This window comes from Diabrotica virgifera, chromosome 1 (assembly GCF_917563875.1).
Source record: "Diabrotica virgifera virgifera chromosome 1, PGI_DIABVI_V3a".
Lineage (NCBI taxonomy): Eukaryota > Metazoa > Arthropoda > Insecta > Coleoptera > Chrysomelidae > Diabrotica > Diabrotica virgifera.
In genome coordinates, this window is record NC_065443.1 from 51,734,474 (window position 1) to 51,754,376 (window position 19,903).

The following is a 19,903-nucleotide window of genomic DNA, read 5'->3' on the forward strand; positions in this document are numbered from 1 at the left end:
ACTAAATTGTATAACTATTTAGAAAAGACTAAGTAGTCATCTGACTATTAGGTCACACTTTTGTAATAAATAACCATTAGAGAATTGATTTAACGTTAGTGTAAAATCTTTCAAAAGTGGCACTTTTGAAAGAATAAGCACTTAAATATATGAAATCCTGCTGTAAGATTTTTTCTTACCAATCTCTTTAGGCATATAATTATGCTTTTATCTTCGTTCGATATTTTCTCTTAATGTTTCTTATTTAATTCCGAAGTACTGCTTTCATATTTCTTGTTCTCATTGCACTAGGTTCGTATTAATGGAGGCTTAACGTATTAACTTACTGGATGCACATTGAAAAACAGACCGAGTCATGTCTAGGCAAAACGAAGAAGCAGGTTCGTATTAGATTGGGTTGCAGCAATGCAGACATTACTGGCATATCTTCTCTTTGCAGTCTTCTCGTTTTTAGTTTCGTTTATAAGAAATGATATCTCGAAATAAAACATCAACAAATGTGGTCTTTTTAAATTGCTATAGTATTCGTTTTTTCTACGAAAATTTTCATGTATATACTGTAAAGTTGTGGTCTAAGTTGATCCAGCATTCTCTGAAGGTAGTCCTCATTTTCTTTGATATATTTTCTACAGCCTTGATGTCCACTTGTTTACTTCTGTCATATAATAAATATATTCAATGTTATATTTGGACTTGTCAAAGGCTGGACTTCATACAAAAGTCACATGAGACATGAAGCCACTTTACTCCAACGATTTCTCATTTATTTGTCTTACTGTCAACACTGCATCTGTGCAAGATATTCCCGTTCTGAACTCTTGCTGCTCTTTTTCTAGTGTTGTTATTTCTTTGGTTGAATTTTCTTTTGTAAAGAAAATTCAACTGCGAAGATTTTCTCCTGTATACCATTTTACTATTGGGGCGTATTCTATTTTTTAAAATTTTGGAGAAGAGCTATTGGTACCCTAAACATGTAATGTTAATAGGCGAGTGTCCGTGATTTTCTCCTTCATGCGACTTAAAACTTTGCCACATTTCACGATAAGAAATCTGCAAAAAAAGGCATAACGGAAGGTCGTGAAAACGAAAAATTTTACATACCATGGAAGAGTTGCGAAAAATTCGATTTTTAGGAAAACGCTCCCTGGCTGAACTCTAGATTTCCTTTTCTTTTTGATTATCTCATATGACATTTTCTGTAAACAAAAAGGCCTAAGTGATAAAATCGTAGTTGAATTTCGTATTGAAATCCAACGATCTACTTATTTAATAGTAATTCTTGTTGTTGGCATTTAACAGGTTTATTCATTCTAAGAGTTATTGGGATTTTTTAAACTTTTTTCTTAAAAACATTACTTTATCACTCTTCAACTCGTAGGGTTTCTATTGAAATTGATTAATAAAAATGTTTCCTCCATATTTGTGCAGTCCATTTACTATTTTATCTCCAATGTCGACTCCGTCAACAAATTTTACTGTTATACGTATCCGTGCATCTTCTGCTATATTTTTTCCTCTTTTGAAAATTCCAGCTATTGTTCATAAACGTGTTACTGTGGGGAATGAACTGATAAAAAGGAACATCTAATTTTCTTGGAACATCTAATAAAGTTTAAAGAGATATTGAGGATGGATAACTGGAGGACAGCAGCCAGGGACAGAGATACTTGGAGGTGGATGCTAGGGAATCGGGGCCCGACATGGGCTGAAGACCCATAGGAGAGAGATCTAATAAAGTTGATCAGAGAAAAACAATTCGCGAAAGTGACTGAAAAATCCGTATGACATGAGCTGCCGTTGACAAACGACAAAATTATCCTCAAGAACAATATGTAAATAAATCTCAAGGCAAATGTTTTCAATTCTTGCATTCTTCCAGTAATGACATACGGTCTAGAGACAAGTAAGTTACGACAATAAAAGGCGCCAACAAAATGAGAGTAATACAGCGCGCAGTGGAACAACTTATGCTGGTCAAAAACAAAAGTAGAGGATGTTTCCTCTACAGAAACAGCGCTATAGAATACAAAGCTCTGTTTCGTTGAAGTGGTCTTGGGTAGGGCATACTGTCAGACAAGATGGTACCAGGTGGATAAAACGCATCATACAGTGGAGACTTAGGTTACATAGATAAGAGAAGTATGGGTCGACGCCCAAAAAGATGGCTATACGATGTAAAAGAAAAGACGGGAAGACAATGGCATCAGGTAGCAAGAGACAAAAAATAATGGAAAACCTACGTCCAGAAGTTGACAGTCAAAGGCTGTCGAAAGAAGAGGTAGATATTCTGTGGAGCAGTAATATCACTTCCTGAAATCATGGGCGTACTGGGAAAATCCTCTAACTCACAAAAGTCAAGTTTTGAGAAAAACGCACTTAAACATTATTATACCTTATGGCTTACCTCCACAGCTTACCTCTTAAAAATCGGGTACACTGGCCGTTCAAGTGTTGGTACCTGGATATGATTTTGAAGGTTGTTAACCACAGGTAGTGTGCACATACATGTGTATTTTACATAAAAATATTTGGAAAAACATTATTTTATTCATGAAAACTTATGAAAAAGATTGAGTTAGTTGATTTTCTTTGTCATTGAATGTACCGATTTAAGCACGGTGGATGACGGATTTAAAGATATACGGTTTTTCCTGATAACATATTGATGTTTGTGGATTTAATGGTGTTCAAATGTCAAAATTTAAAAAAAAAATGGAGTTAGTGGATTTTCCCAGTACGCCCACGAAATATAGCTTCAGTAGGTATAGTTATATGGATATTATCGACATCCGATTTTTCGCCTTTATATAGGTAGGCCTTCTGATTCTAATACAGCTGGATAATAATTTGTACATTTAGAATCTCTATATTCTTGTTCCTTAGGTAATCTTTCCACTAGTTATTCATGGTATGGTGTACTCGATCGAATGTATTTGAAATCAATGAAAAAGCAATCAATATTCTGGTTTTATAATGTAAGCTTCTCTAGAAGAACATCTCTCGAGTTAAAGGTCTTTTACGAAAACCAAATATTTTTTAATTTTCACAGGTGTCCATAAACTACTTTTAGAAATATTTTCAGAGTATGAGTATGACTTGTAAAAGATATTGTTCTATAACTGGATGTCTTTAGCAGTACTATTTTTGAAATTACATAAGAACGATGGAAAGTGGCCAACAATCAGCTCTATGTATTAATTGTCAGCTGCATTTCTGTCATTATAATTTCTGGTCCTGTTTCGTTATCAATTTCTTCTAGTTGCTGTCGATTATTTTCTAACAGCCCTGTTATGCCGGCCCTTCATTTTTTTTGGGATAATCTATTTTTTCTTTGATATGCGTTAATATTTTTAACCACTAGGGTTCTTAGGAAACCCATCTTGTGTTGTTCTTTTTATACCTGCCACCTGCTAATCTTTCCTATACAATAAATCATTGTACTTTGTGGCGATATTTTCTTATTATAGTCTGACTTTCTGTCAGACTATATATTTCGTTCTTTCTAATGAATTCAATTTATTCATTTGACGATAGATTCTCTTAAAGAAGAAAAAATGTAATACAAACGAAAACAGTTGAATGCTGACAAATATTCTAACTGACTGGGTCTATAACATGAAAAAGAAAAATGGTGACAATAAGGCCGATGCCACATTATGCGTTTTGACCGGATGCGTTTCCGACGCATCCGGTGAAAACGCATAGTGTGACAGGTCGGTCCGGTTGCGTTGGAAGCGGATGCGTTTTGAGTCATCGGTACGCGCTTACTACCTGCACCAGACTAAACGCATAGTGTGACAGGTCGGTCCGGTTGCGTTGGAAACGGATGCGTTTTCACCGCATCCGTTCAAAACGCATAATGTGGCATCGGCCTAAAGAGTAATGTTTGGAATGTAAACGTCAAAATTATTGATAGAAAGATATCAGAACGGATATAGGGTTAAATTTAATCCTTTCACTAAAGTGAAATTTAAAGCAGCAGGTGAAGCCAAAAATTCCAAAAGCATATTACAGGCAGATCTGCAGAAAATGAAAGAGAGCGCTGTATAACGGAACAACGAGAATTTCAAAGCCATGGTATATTATTATAAATACAGAATTTAGAGGAAGAATCGCCACAATCCCAACACACATAAGCAGGGCCGTCTTTCACCTATTAGAGGCCATTTCACATTAGTAAAATGGACCCCTGGCCTATAATAAAGTTTTAGCTTTATTTTTTTACAGTAACATTAGATATTATGTATTACGAATAGATCATTAAAATAAAGTAATTAGCATCCACGATTAGAGACACTGATTGAAGAGACACCCTTGTAGATTTAAGTTGAGCAAAATCCTTAATCACATCTTCATATCTGTTTTCGAGCATATTACATTCTATCGACATTAGCGACAAGCTGTTTAATCTCTCTTAAAGCATTGTACTTCTTAATTTATTTTTTATTTCTTTAATTTGGAAAAGGAGCGTTCCCCATTGCAGTTTGTTGCCATAATGCTTAAAAAGATTCTCAGTGCTATTTCTACATTAGGAAACATCTTTAATTTTATACATCTTCTTTCAAAATTATATTTCACTTGAAACTTCTTAAATACATAAAAAACGAAAAGGAAAATAAACACAAAATGAGAGGTATTGTACTCAAAAAATATTTGGAAGAAAAACAGTTAAAGCGATTTTTAATTATTTTACATAACTTGAGTCTGCGACTTTAATCTTGTATGTATAATGGACATAACAACATTAAAAGTTTTAATTCTAATCATTCCTGTTAAATATGACTTCGATTGTTAAAGACTCGTCAAAAAACAATTTTCTTATTTCACTTCTTTCACTTTTGCTATCAATTTCATTTGGATTGGCAATATTTATTAGGTTACCAATATTTGTTAGTTAGGCTTCATTCTCTATAGATACAAACTAATTATTTCAAAAATCTCTAATAAAACTTACCCTAAGATTTTAGGTAGGCGCAAAATTTCGGCTCCAATGCGTTTTAAATGCATCATTTTTTTAGAATCCTGAGGAAACTAATACTTAAGTATTTTTGAAAAATTTCAACGCAGAATGAAAGATTACATTATTACTACCTACATAAATACCTACTTAAATAATTCAATATTAATTAATGTATTTGCGAGGGGCTCGCGTCCCGTCAAACCCGTGGGCCCTAGGCGGCCGCCTAGTGGTTAATCCGGCGCTGATTGTATGTCAAAAAATGTGCAATAACTACGTCTTAAAACCCAACAAATTTGATTTGCATATCTCAACTGGTTTGAAAGCAATAAATAAATCGTCAGTTTGTAAAAAAAATTGAAGGTACATATCTCGAAAACGAAGGGTTTGCGGATATATGATTATAAAGCAAACTGTCATTATTTTCTCATGTAAAATTACCCCTTAAAGTTTGTCGCACTTATTTAGAAACATCCTGTACCTACTGATGACGAAGGTGGCCAGTTGTTAAAGTACCTAACTTTTTTATTATCCAAAATAAGCGAATGAATCTAAAAACAGACTATTAAGAAAACCTGAAACTATAGTTGGGTTTTAATTTCAGTATTTTATAAATGCTAGAATAGTCCACAGGGTGATGCGAACTTTGAGAAAAAAACACAGTTTGATTCGTACACCCGGTATCAAGGGCGAATATAAGGGGGGGCCGAGGGGGCCCGGGCCCCTCCCGAAATAAAAATAAATAAATGAAAAATGGTTGATGAAGTTAAAAAATACAAGTTAACACAAAATATTGAAGTGGATGGAGATTGATTGATTTTATGGAGATTGATATATACTGTTTGTTGTGCATGCTGGCTGTTCGGAAGGATTTATCCAAGGAGCATAACTGGTTTATAGAGCCTACACTACTATTTTATAGTGGAGATTATCATTGTCACAAATGTCAGAAAATCTATTTTTTACTCTGTTTTGGCAGACGAAACAACTGACATTAGTCAAGTTGAACAGTTTTCTCTTTGTGTACGGTATGTCGACGACTCATCATATAAAATCAGAGAAGATTTCCTGACTTTTGTTCCAGTGTATGACGTTACTGGGGCAGCATTAGCTAACACAGTTTTGGATACCTTGTCAAGCTTAGGGCTTGACCTGAACAAATTGAGAGGCCAAGGGTACGATGGTGCTTCCACGATGAGAGGGCCCTTCAGAGGGGTGCAAGCGTGCATCAAACAGAAACTGCCTCTAGCGTTGTACACACACTGTTCTTCACATACCCTAAACTTATGTTTATCAGATGCAAGTAACATACCTTCTATAAAAAATTGCATGGGCGTTATTAAAGAAGTCTGCGCATTCTTCCATAAGTCAGCCAAAAGAACTGAAGTATTAAAATTAACCATTACTGAATGTTGTCCTGAACAAAAGAAAAAGAAACTTATTTCTTTATGTGAAACAAGATGGGTGGAGAGGCATGACTCGGTGCTTTTATTTAAGGAACTATTGGAACCCGTCAGTCTTTCCCTTTTGAAAATTGAAGAAGAATCAAGTGACTCAGCGCCTAAGGCACACGCTCTAGGTAGTTCTATCACTCAATTTCAATTTCTTGTAAATACTTTTGTTTTGAGCCATATGCTGTCTAAAACACATAACTTATCTGAGAATCTTCAAAAAAAGAACTTAGATCTCACACAGGCTGTGAAAAATGTTTCGAATGTCTTAGATCTGCTTTCAAAAGAAAGGGAAAATGCCGATAACAACTTTAAAGTCCTGTATAGTCAAATACAGGAGCGGGCTGACAAACTTAAGATTAAAGAGGAGGTTCCTAGAATTTGCCGCCTTCAAACAGCCCGCAACAACGTTCCATACAGTACCCAAGAAGAGTACTATCGCCGAGCTGTTTATTTACCTTACCTAGACGATTTTTGCAATTCGCTGAAGGAACGCTTTGAGTCTCACAAGGAAACAGTTGCATCCTTACAAAACATCCTTCCAGAATTTTGTATCAAAACTGATTTCTGTGCATTGGAACCTGCTTTCAATTCCTATGAAGAGGATTTGTCCCATAAAGAGGTTGTGGAAAGCGAGTTCATGCTGTGGAAAGAAAGGTGGAGCCAAGAGAAGTATGAAAATCTTCCCAAGTCAGCCGTAAGCTCTCTTGAAAAATGTGACCAAGATTTCTTCCCAAACATTTATGTTCTATTAAAACTGCTAGCAGTTCTGCCTGTTTCTGTGGCAACCGTGGAAAGATCGTTCTCAAGTTTAAGAAGGCTAAAAACATACTTGAGAAATAGCACTTCGGAAAATAGGCTTAATGGGCTAGCGTTGCTTTCAATCCACAGAGACTTTGCAATAAGCAATGAAGAAGTTCTTGACAAGTTTGCGAGTGTACCAAGAAACCTTGATTTTGTGTTGTAAACTTAAAATATAAAAGTTGTAATAAAGTTGTAAACTTAAAATATTAAATTAAAATAAAAATATACCAATTCTTTAAATTTTTTTTCGTGGGAGTATACCCGAACCCCCCTCTGCTTATTCCATACCCCCCCCCCGGATTCCCCGGTTATTGCCCCCCCCCAAATATTTTCCTATATCCGCCACTGCCCGGTATACAATGACAGTTTACCTGTCTAGCAACAATATTATTACAGCGATATTGTTAACGAATAATGCTATAAAATAGTAAAAAAATCACTTAAATCGGACAACAGGTTTAGGAAATTCGAGACATCAAAAATGAACAAATTTTTAAGTGGATGGATTTTTTTGCACCTGAGTGTAGTATCTAAAATAAATATTTTTTTGTGCTTAGATAACCGATTATTCGGTTATCATTTAGTAATCGAGTAGAGACTAGGGGCCGAGGGGGCCCCAATTAATCAGTGGAGACGAAGGGCTTGCTCATACGTGACTGAGTTTTGCAAACAATTTAGTTTTTGTTTCGCCATGCGAATCAGCATGGAGAGTAGAAGAACTTTACTGTTTCTTCTTAATTTAAGGAAAATATTGATAACGCACAAAAGGTAGGTATAATAATGATAGACTGAAGAGTACAATCTAATATATTTGATAAAAGAAAACGAAAGGATACTCGTCCAAATAGCTAATAAAAGACAAAAAAATATAACCCCTATGTGTGTCCAGAAATCAGTAACGCTGTACAAAAATTACTTTGAAAGAGAAAAGACACAAGAAAATACAACATGCCAACCAATCTAATTATTTAACATAATTTAGGATAAATGCTAAACATTGATATTAAAAAAGTTCAGATAAGTTTGTAAAAATCCACCACTTCAAACCCGTGGTAGACAAAAATAGATAAGCCAATACTTGCGAAATGATACTGCATGCCCTAAAATATGCAGGGTACAGATCTTTTGCAGGAAACTCTCATGTAGGTTATGTTCTTGTATCATATGTTTACTATTTCACATGACTCATTAAATCAATGAATGGATATTTACAGTTAATACAATCAATTACACGCTTTTTAGAGCTCTCATTGTCACATTATCCTTGATAATAATTTATTCGTAGAACACTGTGCACAAAAAAATTAGCCTCCAAATCCTCAGCAAAACAAACACCATGCAATTATATCGCTAAACTTACCTCATTCCACATCCATACACGAAATTTTTCACCGTTCCGACTTAATCCAAATTAGAGAAAATAGTACCATCACCATGCACTTAAATAATATCCACCCTTTTATCAATTAAAACTCACTGGGTAACAATAAAAACAGTCACAAATCACTTAGAACTTTCGGCTCTGCGAAAAGATGAAGGTTGTTGGCCTCGAATTGTCAATGCACTGACGTTGAACACAACATACCCTCACAACGGGTGAGCGACAACTAAACCGCCGGAATCAGACGGAGTTCTGCCGAACCGTTGACGATGGAATCGGGGATATACGTGATCGGCGAGGCATAGCGATCTCTCCGTGGTGGCACCGTCGAACCGTCGTCGGCGTCGATGAGTGAGGATTTCGCTATAGTCAGAGAGGTCGCGATCACGACATGAGTCGTATAATAATTTCAATATCCGCTAACTCCACTTTTTGCATATTTTGAACTATCTTTGACTTTAGATAGTCTGCAATTTTTTAAATGTTATTATGTTCGTTTTGTACCTAAAACCGCCAGCTCCCGAATGACAGTAACGTTAAGAATTTTTTCCAAAACTCGCCAGCTACTTTCATTCTGAAGATTTCAATATGGCGCTACAGTTACAGTTCAAAACTGTGTTGTTCTTAATTTGCTTTTATTAATTAAAATAATGGAAGAAATAACTAAACAAGTTGAAAAAGCATGTCCTAATAAAAGAAGAAAAGGAAAAGTCGTTAAATTCACCTGTAGTGATATCCAAAATTCGCTAGTTCCACGCTATCTCCACTGGTTAGTTTCAAAACCTGCTAAATCCACTTTTTTATACATAAATAAATTTTTATCTTTTGTTTTATTAACCAAGTTACTTAAATCAGAGTTGCCAACAAAATATTATTACTTTCCGTAATAGGTCTGGATCCCGCGTATGAAAAAAAGTTGATTAATAGCAAGCTGAAAATTTGTTAATAGCTTAAGGGTGTCTAGTCGGATAAACTTTGATATATGGGAACACTGGAACAGGGGAAGTTTTAATTGTGAAACAGGTTAAAAATTTGGAACGGTCAGACCACGAAAACGACACATGTATGTTGTCCGACAGAACAGGCTTAAACTCTCCGAACAGAGATTAAAGTCTCATGCAAAAATCAGACTGCTATTTATCACCAAATGGGCGTTTTAATGAGTGTAACATGTAGAATATGTCAAATGACAGGAATTGTGGCAGTCTGATTTTTGCATGAGAGTTTAATCTCTGTTCGGAGAGTTTAAGTCTATTCTGTCGGACAAAATAAATGTGCCGTTTTCGTGGTCTGACCGTTCCAAATTTTTAACCTGTTCCACAATTAAAACTGCCCCTGTTCCAGTGTTCCCATATATCAAAGTTTATCCGACTAGACACCCTTAAGCTATTAACAAATTTTCAGCTTGCTATTAATCACCTTTTTTTTCATACGCAGGATCCAGACCTATAATGGAATAACTTCAATTCATTTAGACAGGTGCTCTGAAATAATAAATGCAGTTTTTTGCTTTTTAGTGAAAACATGTTGCATGTGGAGTTAGTGGATATTGGAATTATACGACTCAATATGTCAAGTGTTGTCTCATAGGGTGGGCGCTCCTTCTAACTGGTATAAACGCCTTTTTTTATAAAAAGTATGGAAAAAATACTCAACATAAGATTACACTACCCACAGTTGTTCGATTTACTGAACGTTTTCCACTCCGAAATGTCCGGAAATCGTTATAAAAAAAAAGAATATTTCAAAAAGTCTGGGAAGATTTTATAACCTGGTTTTATTTGGTTATGTATGTCATTTTCAAATCCCCAGGCATATATTCAATACCAGGTGAAATACTACAGTTACTCGGTGACAAAGGAGTACATATCATCCATTCTATCTGTGTCGCTGTTTGGAATTCAGAAAAATGGCCATCTGATTGGTGTACATTAATTTACATCCCGCTATACAAAAAAGGAACTATGTACCTACTACCAGATGTGAAAACTACCGCACACTGTCACTAATAACACCTGGTAAAATCTTATTGAGTTTAAAGGTCGCATCGGAAAGGCAAAGAGTGCATTCTTGACTATGACTCTGTGTTCAAGAGCCATGACATCACTCTAAAAACAAAAATAAGGATGCTTAAATGTTACGTGTACTCAGTGCTTCTATACGGAGAAACTTCAAGCTTTTGAGCTATGGTGGTACAGAAGGATCCTGAAGATGCCATGGACAGACAAAGTCACCAATGAAGAAGTACTACGGAGGATGAACACAACCGCAGATTTAGTCAACATCGTGAAGGGGCGTAAGCTGCAGTACTTGGGGCATATAATGAGAAATCAAGGCAGATACGAGCTACTTCAGTGCATTTTACAAGGTAAAATTGAAGAAAAAAGGGCCCCAGGACGAAGAAGAATATCCTGGCTTGCTAACCCGAGAGCATGGTATAGAAAGACCTCAACACAACTATTCCGTATAGCAACTAACAAAGTCATCATAGCCAGAATGATCGCCAACGCACGTTCGGAACGGACAGGCACCCTGAGAAGAAGAAAATCTTATTGCATATCATCAAAAACAGTTTAAAACCTATCTACATTACCAAATAACTCAGGAACAAGCGGGGTTTATAAAGGGTAAAGATACACGGGAACAAATCCTGAAGCTGAGACAACTCATTGAAAAGTCTAAAGAATTTCAAGTCATCATCATCGAGCCTTCTGCATCCAAAGTTGAACATAGGCATCCCTTAATTTCTTCCAGTTTTGTCGATCTTGGGCTTTCTGCAACCAATTCCCAGCAATCCTTTTGACGTCGTCTGTCCATCGTGTAGGTGGTCTACCTCTACTTCTTCTGTCTTCTCTTGGTCTCCACACTGTAATTTTTTGGGTCCACCTCCCGTCCTTCATTCTGGCTACATGGCCCGCCCAATTCCACTTCAGCCATGCTACTCGCTCTATGACATCTGTGACGCCTGTCCTTCTTCTGATTTCTTCGTTTCTGACCCTGTCTCTGAGAGTCAGTCCAAGTAGTGACCGTTCCATTCTTCTTTGGGCCACTCTAAGTTTCGTTGCTGTGGCCTGGGTTAACGATAATGTTTCGGCGCCGTAAGTCATGACTGGAAGCACACATTGGTTGAACGTCTTCCTTTTCAAATAATTTGGAAAGTTGCTCTTGAAGATGTCTGATAGAGCTCCATATGCGGCTCATGCTAAGGTGATGCTTCTCTGTAATTCAGCAGTTTGATTGTCCCTGGCAATTTGGATTTCATGCCCTAAGTATTTATATTTATGGACCAATGCTATTTCGTTGACGTCGACTTTTGGATTTTCGCTTGGCACTAGGTTTGTCATGTATTGTGTCTTTCCAAAATTTATCTTTAAACCAACTTTTTTACAGGCGGCATCTAACTCAGTAAGCATAGTTCCAATCTCTCTTAAGTTGTCTGTTATAAGAACTATGTCGTCTGCGAATCGTAGGTGGGAGAGCCTTTCACCGTCGACATTGATTCCTTTGGCGTCCCACTCCAATTGTTTGAAAGCATGTTCAAGTACTGCCGTAAAGAGTTTGGGAGATAACGTGTCTCCCTGGCTAATTCCTCTTTTTATTTTTATAGATTTGGTATCTTTGTGTAGTCGGACGGTCATGGTTGCATTATTATATATGTTCGCTATCAGTTTGGAGTACCGATAATCTATACGACTTTCCTCCAATGCTCTCATTATGCTGTTATTTTTCTATCGTATCAAATGCTTTGCGAAAGTCTACGAAAGCCAGGACTAATGGTCGGTTGTATTCGATTTTGGACTAAGAATTTCAAGTACCTATGATTATATGCTTCGTTGACTACCAAAAGGCATTTGATTGTGTAAGCTGGATAAATATGTGGTCAATTTTAATAGAAATGGGCACACCAATGCACCTGATGACACTTATTAAAAATCTGTACCAATCCAATATAGCAACAGTACGAACTAGATCAGAAGTTTTCAAACCAATTCAAGACCGAGAGAGGTGTTAGACAACGAGAGGTGTTAGCGTGTTGTCACCTGACTTATTCAACATTTATGGTGAACATGTCATGAGGATGGCTTTAAAAGGATGGGCCGGTGGAGTAACAGTAACTGGTGGGAAAATCCCCAATTTAAGATTTGCTGATGACACTACACTTATAGCAGCATATGAGCAAGAAATGCGAAGAAATTGATCTTCTGCGAAGAGTTGAGTACGAGAGCAATAAAGTTGGTCTGAAAATCAATAAAGCTAAGACAAAAATAATGATTACAGGAATAACAGATAGTAAACACCTTTGTCTATCTCGGGTCTAGTATAACTAACGATGGTAACTGTGAAGCAGAAGTTCGGAGACGTATAGGTGTGGCAAAAAATGCGATGAGTTGCCTAACTAAAGTTTGGAAATACAGATCTATCTCTCAAAATATCAAGATGAGACTGGTGAATTCCCTTGTATTCTCAATATTTATATACAGGGCAGAGACTTGGATACTTCGCGCACGCGAGCGCCAAAAAATTGATCATTGAGAGCATTTTCAAAAACTAACATACTCGGTCTAGATCTTATAAGCCACAACAAGTGTGTGGTTGAAAAAATTGTTTGAGGGTGACATTATTACCCTAGGGATATCAAATTCTGACTGTTTTTGTGTGTTATTGTGTGTTAATTTGTTTGTGTAATATGTATCGTATATGTGATTGTGTAAATTAGGCTTTTTGAATTTTTGTAGATAGATGTGCGTTCGTGCATTGTGTGTTGCATTTGTATTGTGTATGAGATTGTCGATGTCGATGATGTCACTAGTCTCTGAATATATTCAATATTTCGGCTGAGATGACAGTGTCATCCGCATATTTAATGTTGTTAATGGCTACTCCATTTACCTTATTCCAGCTGTTTCACCTTCAAGAGCGTTTTACAGGATCACTTCAGTATTAGGCATTAAAAGAATTGGCGGCAATACGCATCCCTGTTTCACCCCACGTGTAATTTCAACTTCCTCTGATAGCTGTTAACTTGTAGGTAGGTACCTTTACTCGCTCGTTATAGTATAAATTCGATATGATCCTGAGGTCATTCTAGTCTATCTTCTTTGATGTCAAGACATTAATTAGTTGTTTATTTCTGTCCAATACTCATAAACATCATAAAGAGGAGAAAAACAGAATACTTCAGCCATATAATTAGAGGACCTAAATATCATCTCCTTCGCCTTATAATACAAGGAAAAGTGGAGGGAAAGAGATGGATTATTCGAAAGAAACTTTCATAGTTGCGTAATATTAGACATAGGTGTGGCTCCACGGTAGAAGAATTATTTCGCGCAGTAGCCGATAGAGAGGGATTTCAGGAACTTGTAAACATGATGACGGCCAACGTCTGAATACAGACACGGCACCTGAAGAAGAAGAAGTTCAATGCTTTATTATAGTCAAAAAAACACGCATATATATCTTGATTAACGTCCAGACATCTGTATATTGTAGGTTTGTTCCAACAGAACGAGAAACCGTCCATGTAACGATGACCGTCCTGCGCAGTGAACAAAATAACCCATGGAACGCAGGTTATACAGACACAGAACGCATGGAACGTATTATTTTATTGTAACGTGATCGTCACATGACGGTTCTTCGTTGTGTTGGAACAAACCTTGTGTAATAAGCGAAAAAAGAGCTTCACGTGTTTCTAGACCTTTGCGAAACCCAAAGTGTAAATCATTAATGTGTATGTCCAGTTTCTGATATTCGGCTATGAAAGACTTTTTGTAGTCACTTTGGCAAAGGAGACATCAATTTAATGGTGCTGTAATCGCCGCATTCTCTTGCGTTTTTGTTTTTGGAGAAGTAAAAAAAGTCGACGTTAACCAGTCTTTGGTTGGGTAATACGCCTGAGCTATAAGTTTGGTTCAAGAGTGTCACTACAATATTAGTATGCTTCTCATCTATACTTTTTAGTATTTCGATAGGAAGCATATCAGGTCCAGATCTTTCCCAATATTTCATTTCTTCCATAGCAATATCTGGACCTATTTATTTTGTAAGTTCTTATGTAAGTTCTACGTGTTCTAGGTCTCCCTTTTCATAAAATAGTTCGTCGATGTATTCTGCCCAGGCTGTTGGCTGTACTTTGCAATCTGTCTGTGTTATACTAATCCCGTATCTATCCAAAAGTGCACCAGTGAGATTTTCTTTTGTTAGTACTTTCATTTCGTTAACTTTCTTGTGTAGATTACATATTTCGTATATTTTTTAAGGTCCTCGATCTCCTTGCATTTTTCTTTTGCCTGCTTTATCATCTTCCTGATTTCGTGTTTAATCATCCAAATTTATTATTATTTTTGTTCTTGCATTGTCTCCGTTATTCCATCATATTAAGTATCATGACATTCATTCATTACTCTTTTCTTCTTGCGGAAGTCTTTGGCATTTCCTTGCATGATTACAGTAGATAATGTTTTAGTCGATACCAGTGCTCATCAATATCATTGTCTATGTTCATTTTGCTATGTTCAGTTTAGAATCTCCTCAGTGATAAGTAAAACACTAAATAGTTAGTATAGGATAACCCTTAGCAGTAGATTATTGATACTTTCTTCTACTCAAAATCCAAATTACTCATTAATTATTGGTTGTCCAACTCAGCAGGAACGGTTTGTACACAACAGCCTATGCATACGACATAGCTGTCTTGCAAAGCGGTAAGTTTGAGAACACATTATGTGAGAGATTACAGGTTGCTCACAGACTAATAGAAACACTGTGTAAGGAACACTCACTGTATATAAATCCAAAGAAGACAGATGGTCCTCCTCACCAGAAAAAGAAGGATCACGGGCTTAATACCCCCAAGGATTCTAAACGAAGAGATCTCTGAAGAGATATTATCCTTGACAGGAAGTTAATATAGATCCCACTTATATAGTAGAGATAAAAGAGTATATATTGCCTATGAACAGTGTCGGCGAACGGTCGGACGCACTTGGGGCCTTTCGCCCAGGGTGATCACCTGGATCTACACAACTGTCATTAGGCCAATGATAACTGACGGAGCTATTGCTTGGATACCAAAAGTGCTACAGGCAAAAGCGATTAACAAACTAAACCATATTCAGCTGATAGCTTGCCTAAATATAACAGGTGCCATTAAAACAACACCAACTGCTGCAATGGAATTGCTCATTGGCATCATCCCTCTAAACATATATATGTCAAAGAGGTGGCGCTGATGAAAATGATGCGATTGCGCTCAGCGGGTACAAATCTTTGTGTAGGAATAGGATAATTGAGATGTCGTTTCTGGCGGGGAGAGCTAGACGTGCTACCACTGCTACATGCAGGCTGCAACTCAGTTAAACCTACGTCTGTCTTCAACAAACCCTACAAAATCCAAACAGGACAACATAGGGAGTCAAACGTGGCAGACATACTCCAGATCACTGAACCTTAGAATAAAATGGGGTATGGGCAAAAATGCCAGCGTAGTCCAAACTGAACTGGCTGGTATATCAATAGCCGCAAAAGAGACAACTCGAAAATATACAGCCGGTAAAACCATAATAACCTGCACAAACAGCAAACAAGCGCTACTAACCCTGAATAGAACACGTGTCACATTAAGGTTAGTAATGGAGTGTCATGAGTCACACGACCAAGCTTCGGATGGTAATAGCATCATCCTGAGGTGGGTAAGGACACAATGGAAATAAAGGCAACCGCACTGCTGACCAGCTAACTAGAGAGGCAGCAAGGCTACGACTGTGAGGGCCTGGTGATCTTTTTGGCTGGTTAACTACAACAATCGCGAAAATTGCCAAATGTCGCTCCTACACGCAAATCGTGAAAAGGTGGGAAGAAGGGCCAGGATGTAGACTTGCCAAGGTAACACTAAGGAACTTTGGGAAGTCAGCATCAGAAAAGTACTTGGGAATGACCAGGAAAAACCTACGCTTGACAGTTGGTTTTCTAACTGGCCATCGTCAACTAAGCAAACACCTCTACACACTGGGACGAGTAGACAGGCCCCTATGCAGGTAGTGTGAACGAGATAACGAACCTGTCGAGCATGTCCAATGTGAATGTCAATTGTTATGGTCAATACGAAAGTATACGTTCGGCGAGCCCTGGCCTACACCTGCCGACATAAGAGAGATGTCCCCTGGTGATTTGTCCAACTTCCTGAAAATGGCAGGATGGACAATGAGCTAAGGATGACAGCTCCCTGGGAGGATACACAATGGGTCAATTGTCACCTGATGTCCCCTGGTGATTTGTCCACCTTCCTGGAGATGGCAGGATTGACAATGAGCTAAGGATGATAGCTCTCTGGGAGGATGCACAATGCGTCAATTGTGGCCTAATTGCTGTGGGACTCGACTCGCTCTCCCAATTCTACAGATACAGAGAGACACTCATTAATTTATTAGGGGAGTGCATTTAGAACGAAAACATGCATTGTTTCGGAAAAATTCAAACAAGCTTATATTTTTCTAAAACTTTTTTTATTAGTTTATATACATGTTAAAGTAAAAAGTTCTACTCGCAGATTTGGCCGCTAATTGTTTATTAATTGTTTAAATGATAACAATTATTTTGTATAATTACTTTTAAAAATATCGTTAAATTCATCATTTTACTTTGATCAAATATGTTTCTATTTTGTTTTTGATTATGCTGAATCCGAATATGGCATTGCAATTTGAAAATTCTTATACTGAAGCTCTTATACAGTGTGTCTGTCTGCGTAGCTAGGAACCACATGGAAAACTTTTTTATTATCAATTTTACGAAAAAAAGTTATTCTTACTAAAATGCTCTGAATAGTCAAAAATCTAAAACTCAACCATCAGATATCAAATTTTATCAATTTTATACGAGTTATGTCAAAAATATGAATTTCGTTAAAGAGTAAAGTACTTTTATATTCCAGAATATAAAAAAATGCTATTATGAAAAGTTGTTTGAAATTAGAAACTATGTCTAAATATACAATTACATCATTCTTATCGAAAAATTTTTTCAATTTTTTCTCAAATTACGGATACTTATCATCATTTTATTACAATTATGATAAGATAACTATTTTATTATCACTTTTACGAAAAAAAGTTATTCTTCATAAAATGCTCTTCCTGGTCTAAAATCTAAGATACAACCATCAGATATCAAACTTTTTTAATTTTATACGAGGTATGTAAAAAATATGAATTTTTCTTAAGAGTTAAGTGCCTTTATTATTCACAATATTTTAACTCGAAGGATGTAATTGAACACTAAAACAAATTTTTTAATTCCAAACAACTTTTCTTAACAACAATTTTCGATATTGTGAAATGTAAAGGTACTTTACTCTTGAGTGAAATTCATATTTTTTGACAAATGTCGTATAACATTAATTAAATTTGATATTTGATGATTACATCTTAGATGATTATATACGATGCAGAGTATTTTATAAAGAATAACTTTTTTTCGTAAAACTGGTAATAAAAAAAATATCAATAGGTTCCAAGTTACGCAGACATACTGTATAAGAGCTAAAAAAAATTTTTTTTGCTGAACATTTGTTATTGATGTTATATAAATGTATTATAAATTGCTTATTATTAAATGTATTTTAGGTAAGTTTTACAGAAAAAAGTTTTGATCATTTTTTAGCTGGTAATTTTCGGTTTTTGTATTACATTTTTGTTATCTTTCTTAATTTTCTTAAAAATAAATAGTTTATTTCATTTCTAAAGTAAAATAATTCAGTGCATTTTAAAGATTACATCCTAAGGTTGTTCTGAAGCTATTTCCTTGTGGCATTTTTACAATCAACTATTTGTAATGGGAAATAAGCCACAATTTTACCAAAAAAAAAAATGATTTTATTAACGTTTTGAACACCAAATCGGGTTTCGTTGTCAAAATACAAAATACTACTAAAATAAACAAAAATGTTGTTGCTAGGTAAAAAAATTCTTCTAATAATTTATTTAATCTGACTCATTTATATTGGCAATTCAGACGTATATTATACATTTAAAGTAGAAGACTTTAAAATGATATCGCCAATATTTATGAGTTGCGTTCCTGGGACGACTTTACTAAAAGATAGTTCATTCGATTACATGAAATCAATCCCAATCAAGAATATCCGTCACAAAAAAATCATAGCATGTGATCTGTCTTTAAAAAGACAACCAAATGCAACGGTGACAGTAAAATTCTCGCGTTAGAGATTTCATAGTAAATCACGAGGGAAAACCAGGAAAAAAAACCTCGTGATACTATCGCGACATCGTAAGTATTTGGTCTTACATTTAATTTACTTTCAAAAAAACTAATACCAAATTCTGACTTTAATATATGTTTAAATTATAAATAATATTAATAATACATAGATATACAATAAGTAATACTAAAATATAAAATTTGTACTAACTCGATATGTTATTGACTTACTAATAGTGGTATTTTCTTTATATAATAAAATCATTTTTTGGTAAAATTGTGGCTTATTTCCCATTAAAAATAGTTGATTACATCCTAAGCTTTCAAAAAGCACTTATAAAACTGTAATAAATCTGTTCAAACTAGAGTAATACCGTCTTAAAGTGGTGGTAATTCTATAAAACTACGAAGATTTCAAAAATTACGTTTTTTGAGACGTCATATCATTTGAATTAAATTTTTGAGATTTTTTTTTAATGAGACATCATTTCGTAAGATGCTTGAAAGATAAGTAGTGCAAAATTGAGAGTTTTATGAGAAAAATTGTATTCGTTACACATCTTTAAATCATGTTTAAACAAAATTCATGTAAGGCTCACTTCCGCCCACACCGTACTTATGCCCATACATTTCATTTCTTTGTTTTATAACCATAAGATAGGTTAATTATTCTTCTTTCATGGTCAATTTGTAAAATTTCATTTGATCAATTAGTTAAAGAATTACATTAAAATAACTCAACTGTGCACTTCGCCGTACGTTAGTTTACAGTACGCCAATGTTTGTGAGAAGGGTGACTTTAGCGTTATAAATAAAAAATTATAGAAGATACAGATTTAATTTTAGAAAATTCTTTATATTTTTGTAAAATTTTCTAAATTTTTCAATGGTCAAGTCAGTTTTTTTGTAAAATTTGTATTTTCGGAGTTATTTAAAAAAACATCTAATTTCAAAATTAGATGTTTTTAGTTCATTTGTTTAATAAAAAATGAAGCACCCACTTCTCGAGTAGAACTTTTTGATATGTTGTTTATTAAACATTTCTTAATGAAATTACAAAAAGTTCTATCTTGTTTGATTTTTCCCGTA

The 19,903-nt window shown here is 35.5% G+C and overlaps 1 protein-coding gene across 2 annotated transcripts in view; it reads right to left on the minus strand.

Annotated features, from left to right (window-relative positions):
* Positions 1-8,833, minus strand: part of LOC114325533 (splicing factor, suppressor of white-apricot homolog) — a 371,767-nt gene extending 362,934 nt beyond the window's left edge. For both annotated transcript variants that reach the window (XR_003651690.2, XM_028273605.2), the window contains exon 1: positions 8,573-8,833. Coding sequence is in view for 1 of the 2 variants with exons in the window: in XM_028273605.2 (XP_028129406.2) it covers positions 8,573-8,584 (12 nt within the window). In the remaining variant the exon portion in view is untranslated. The remainder of the gene's footprint in view (positions 1-8,572) is intronic.
* Between the last annotated feature and the right edge of the window lie 11,070 nt (positions 8,834-19,903).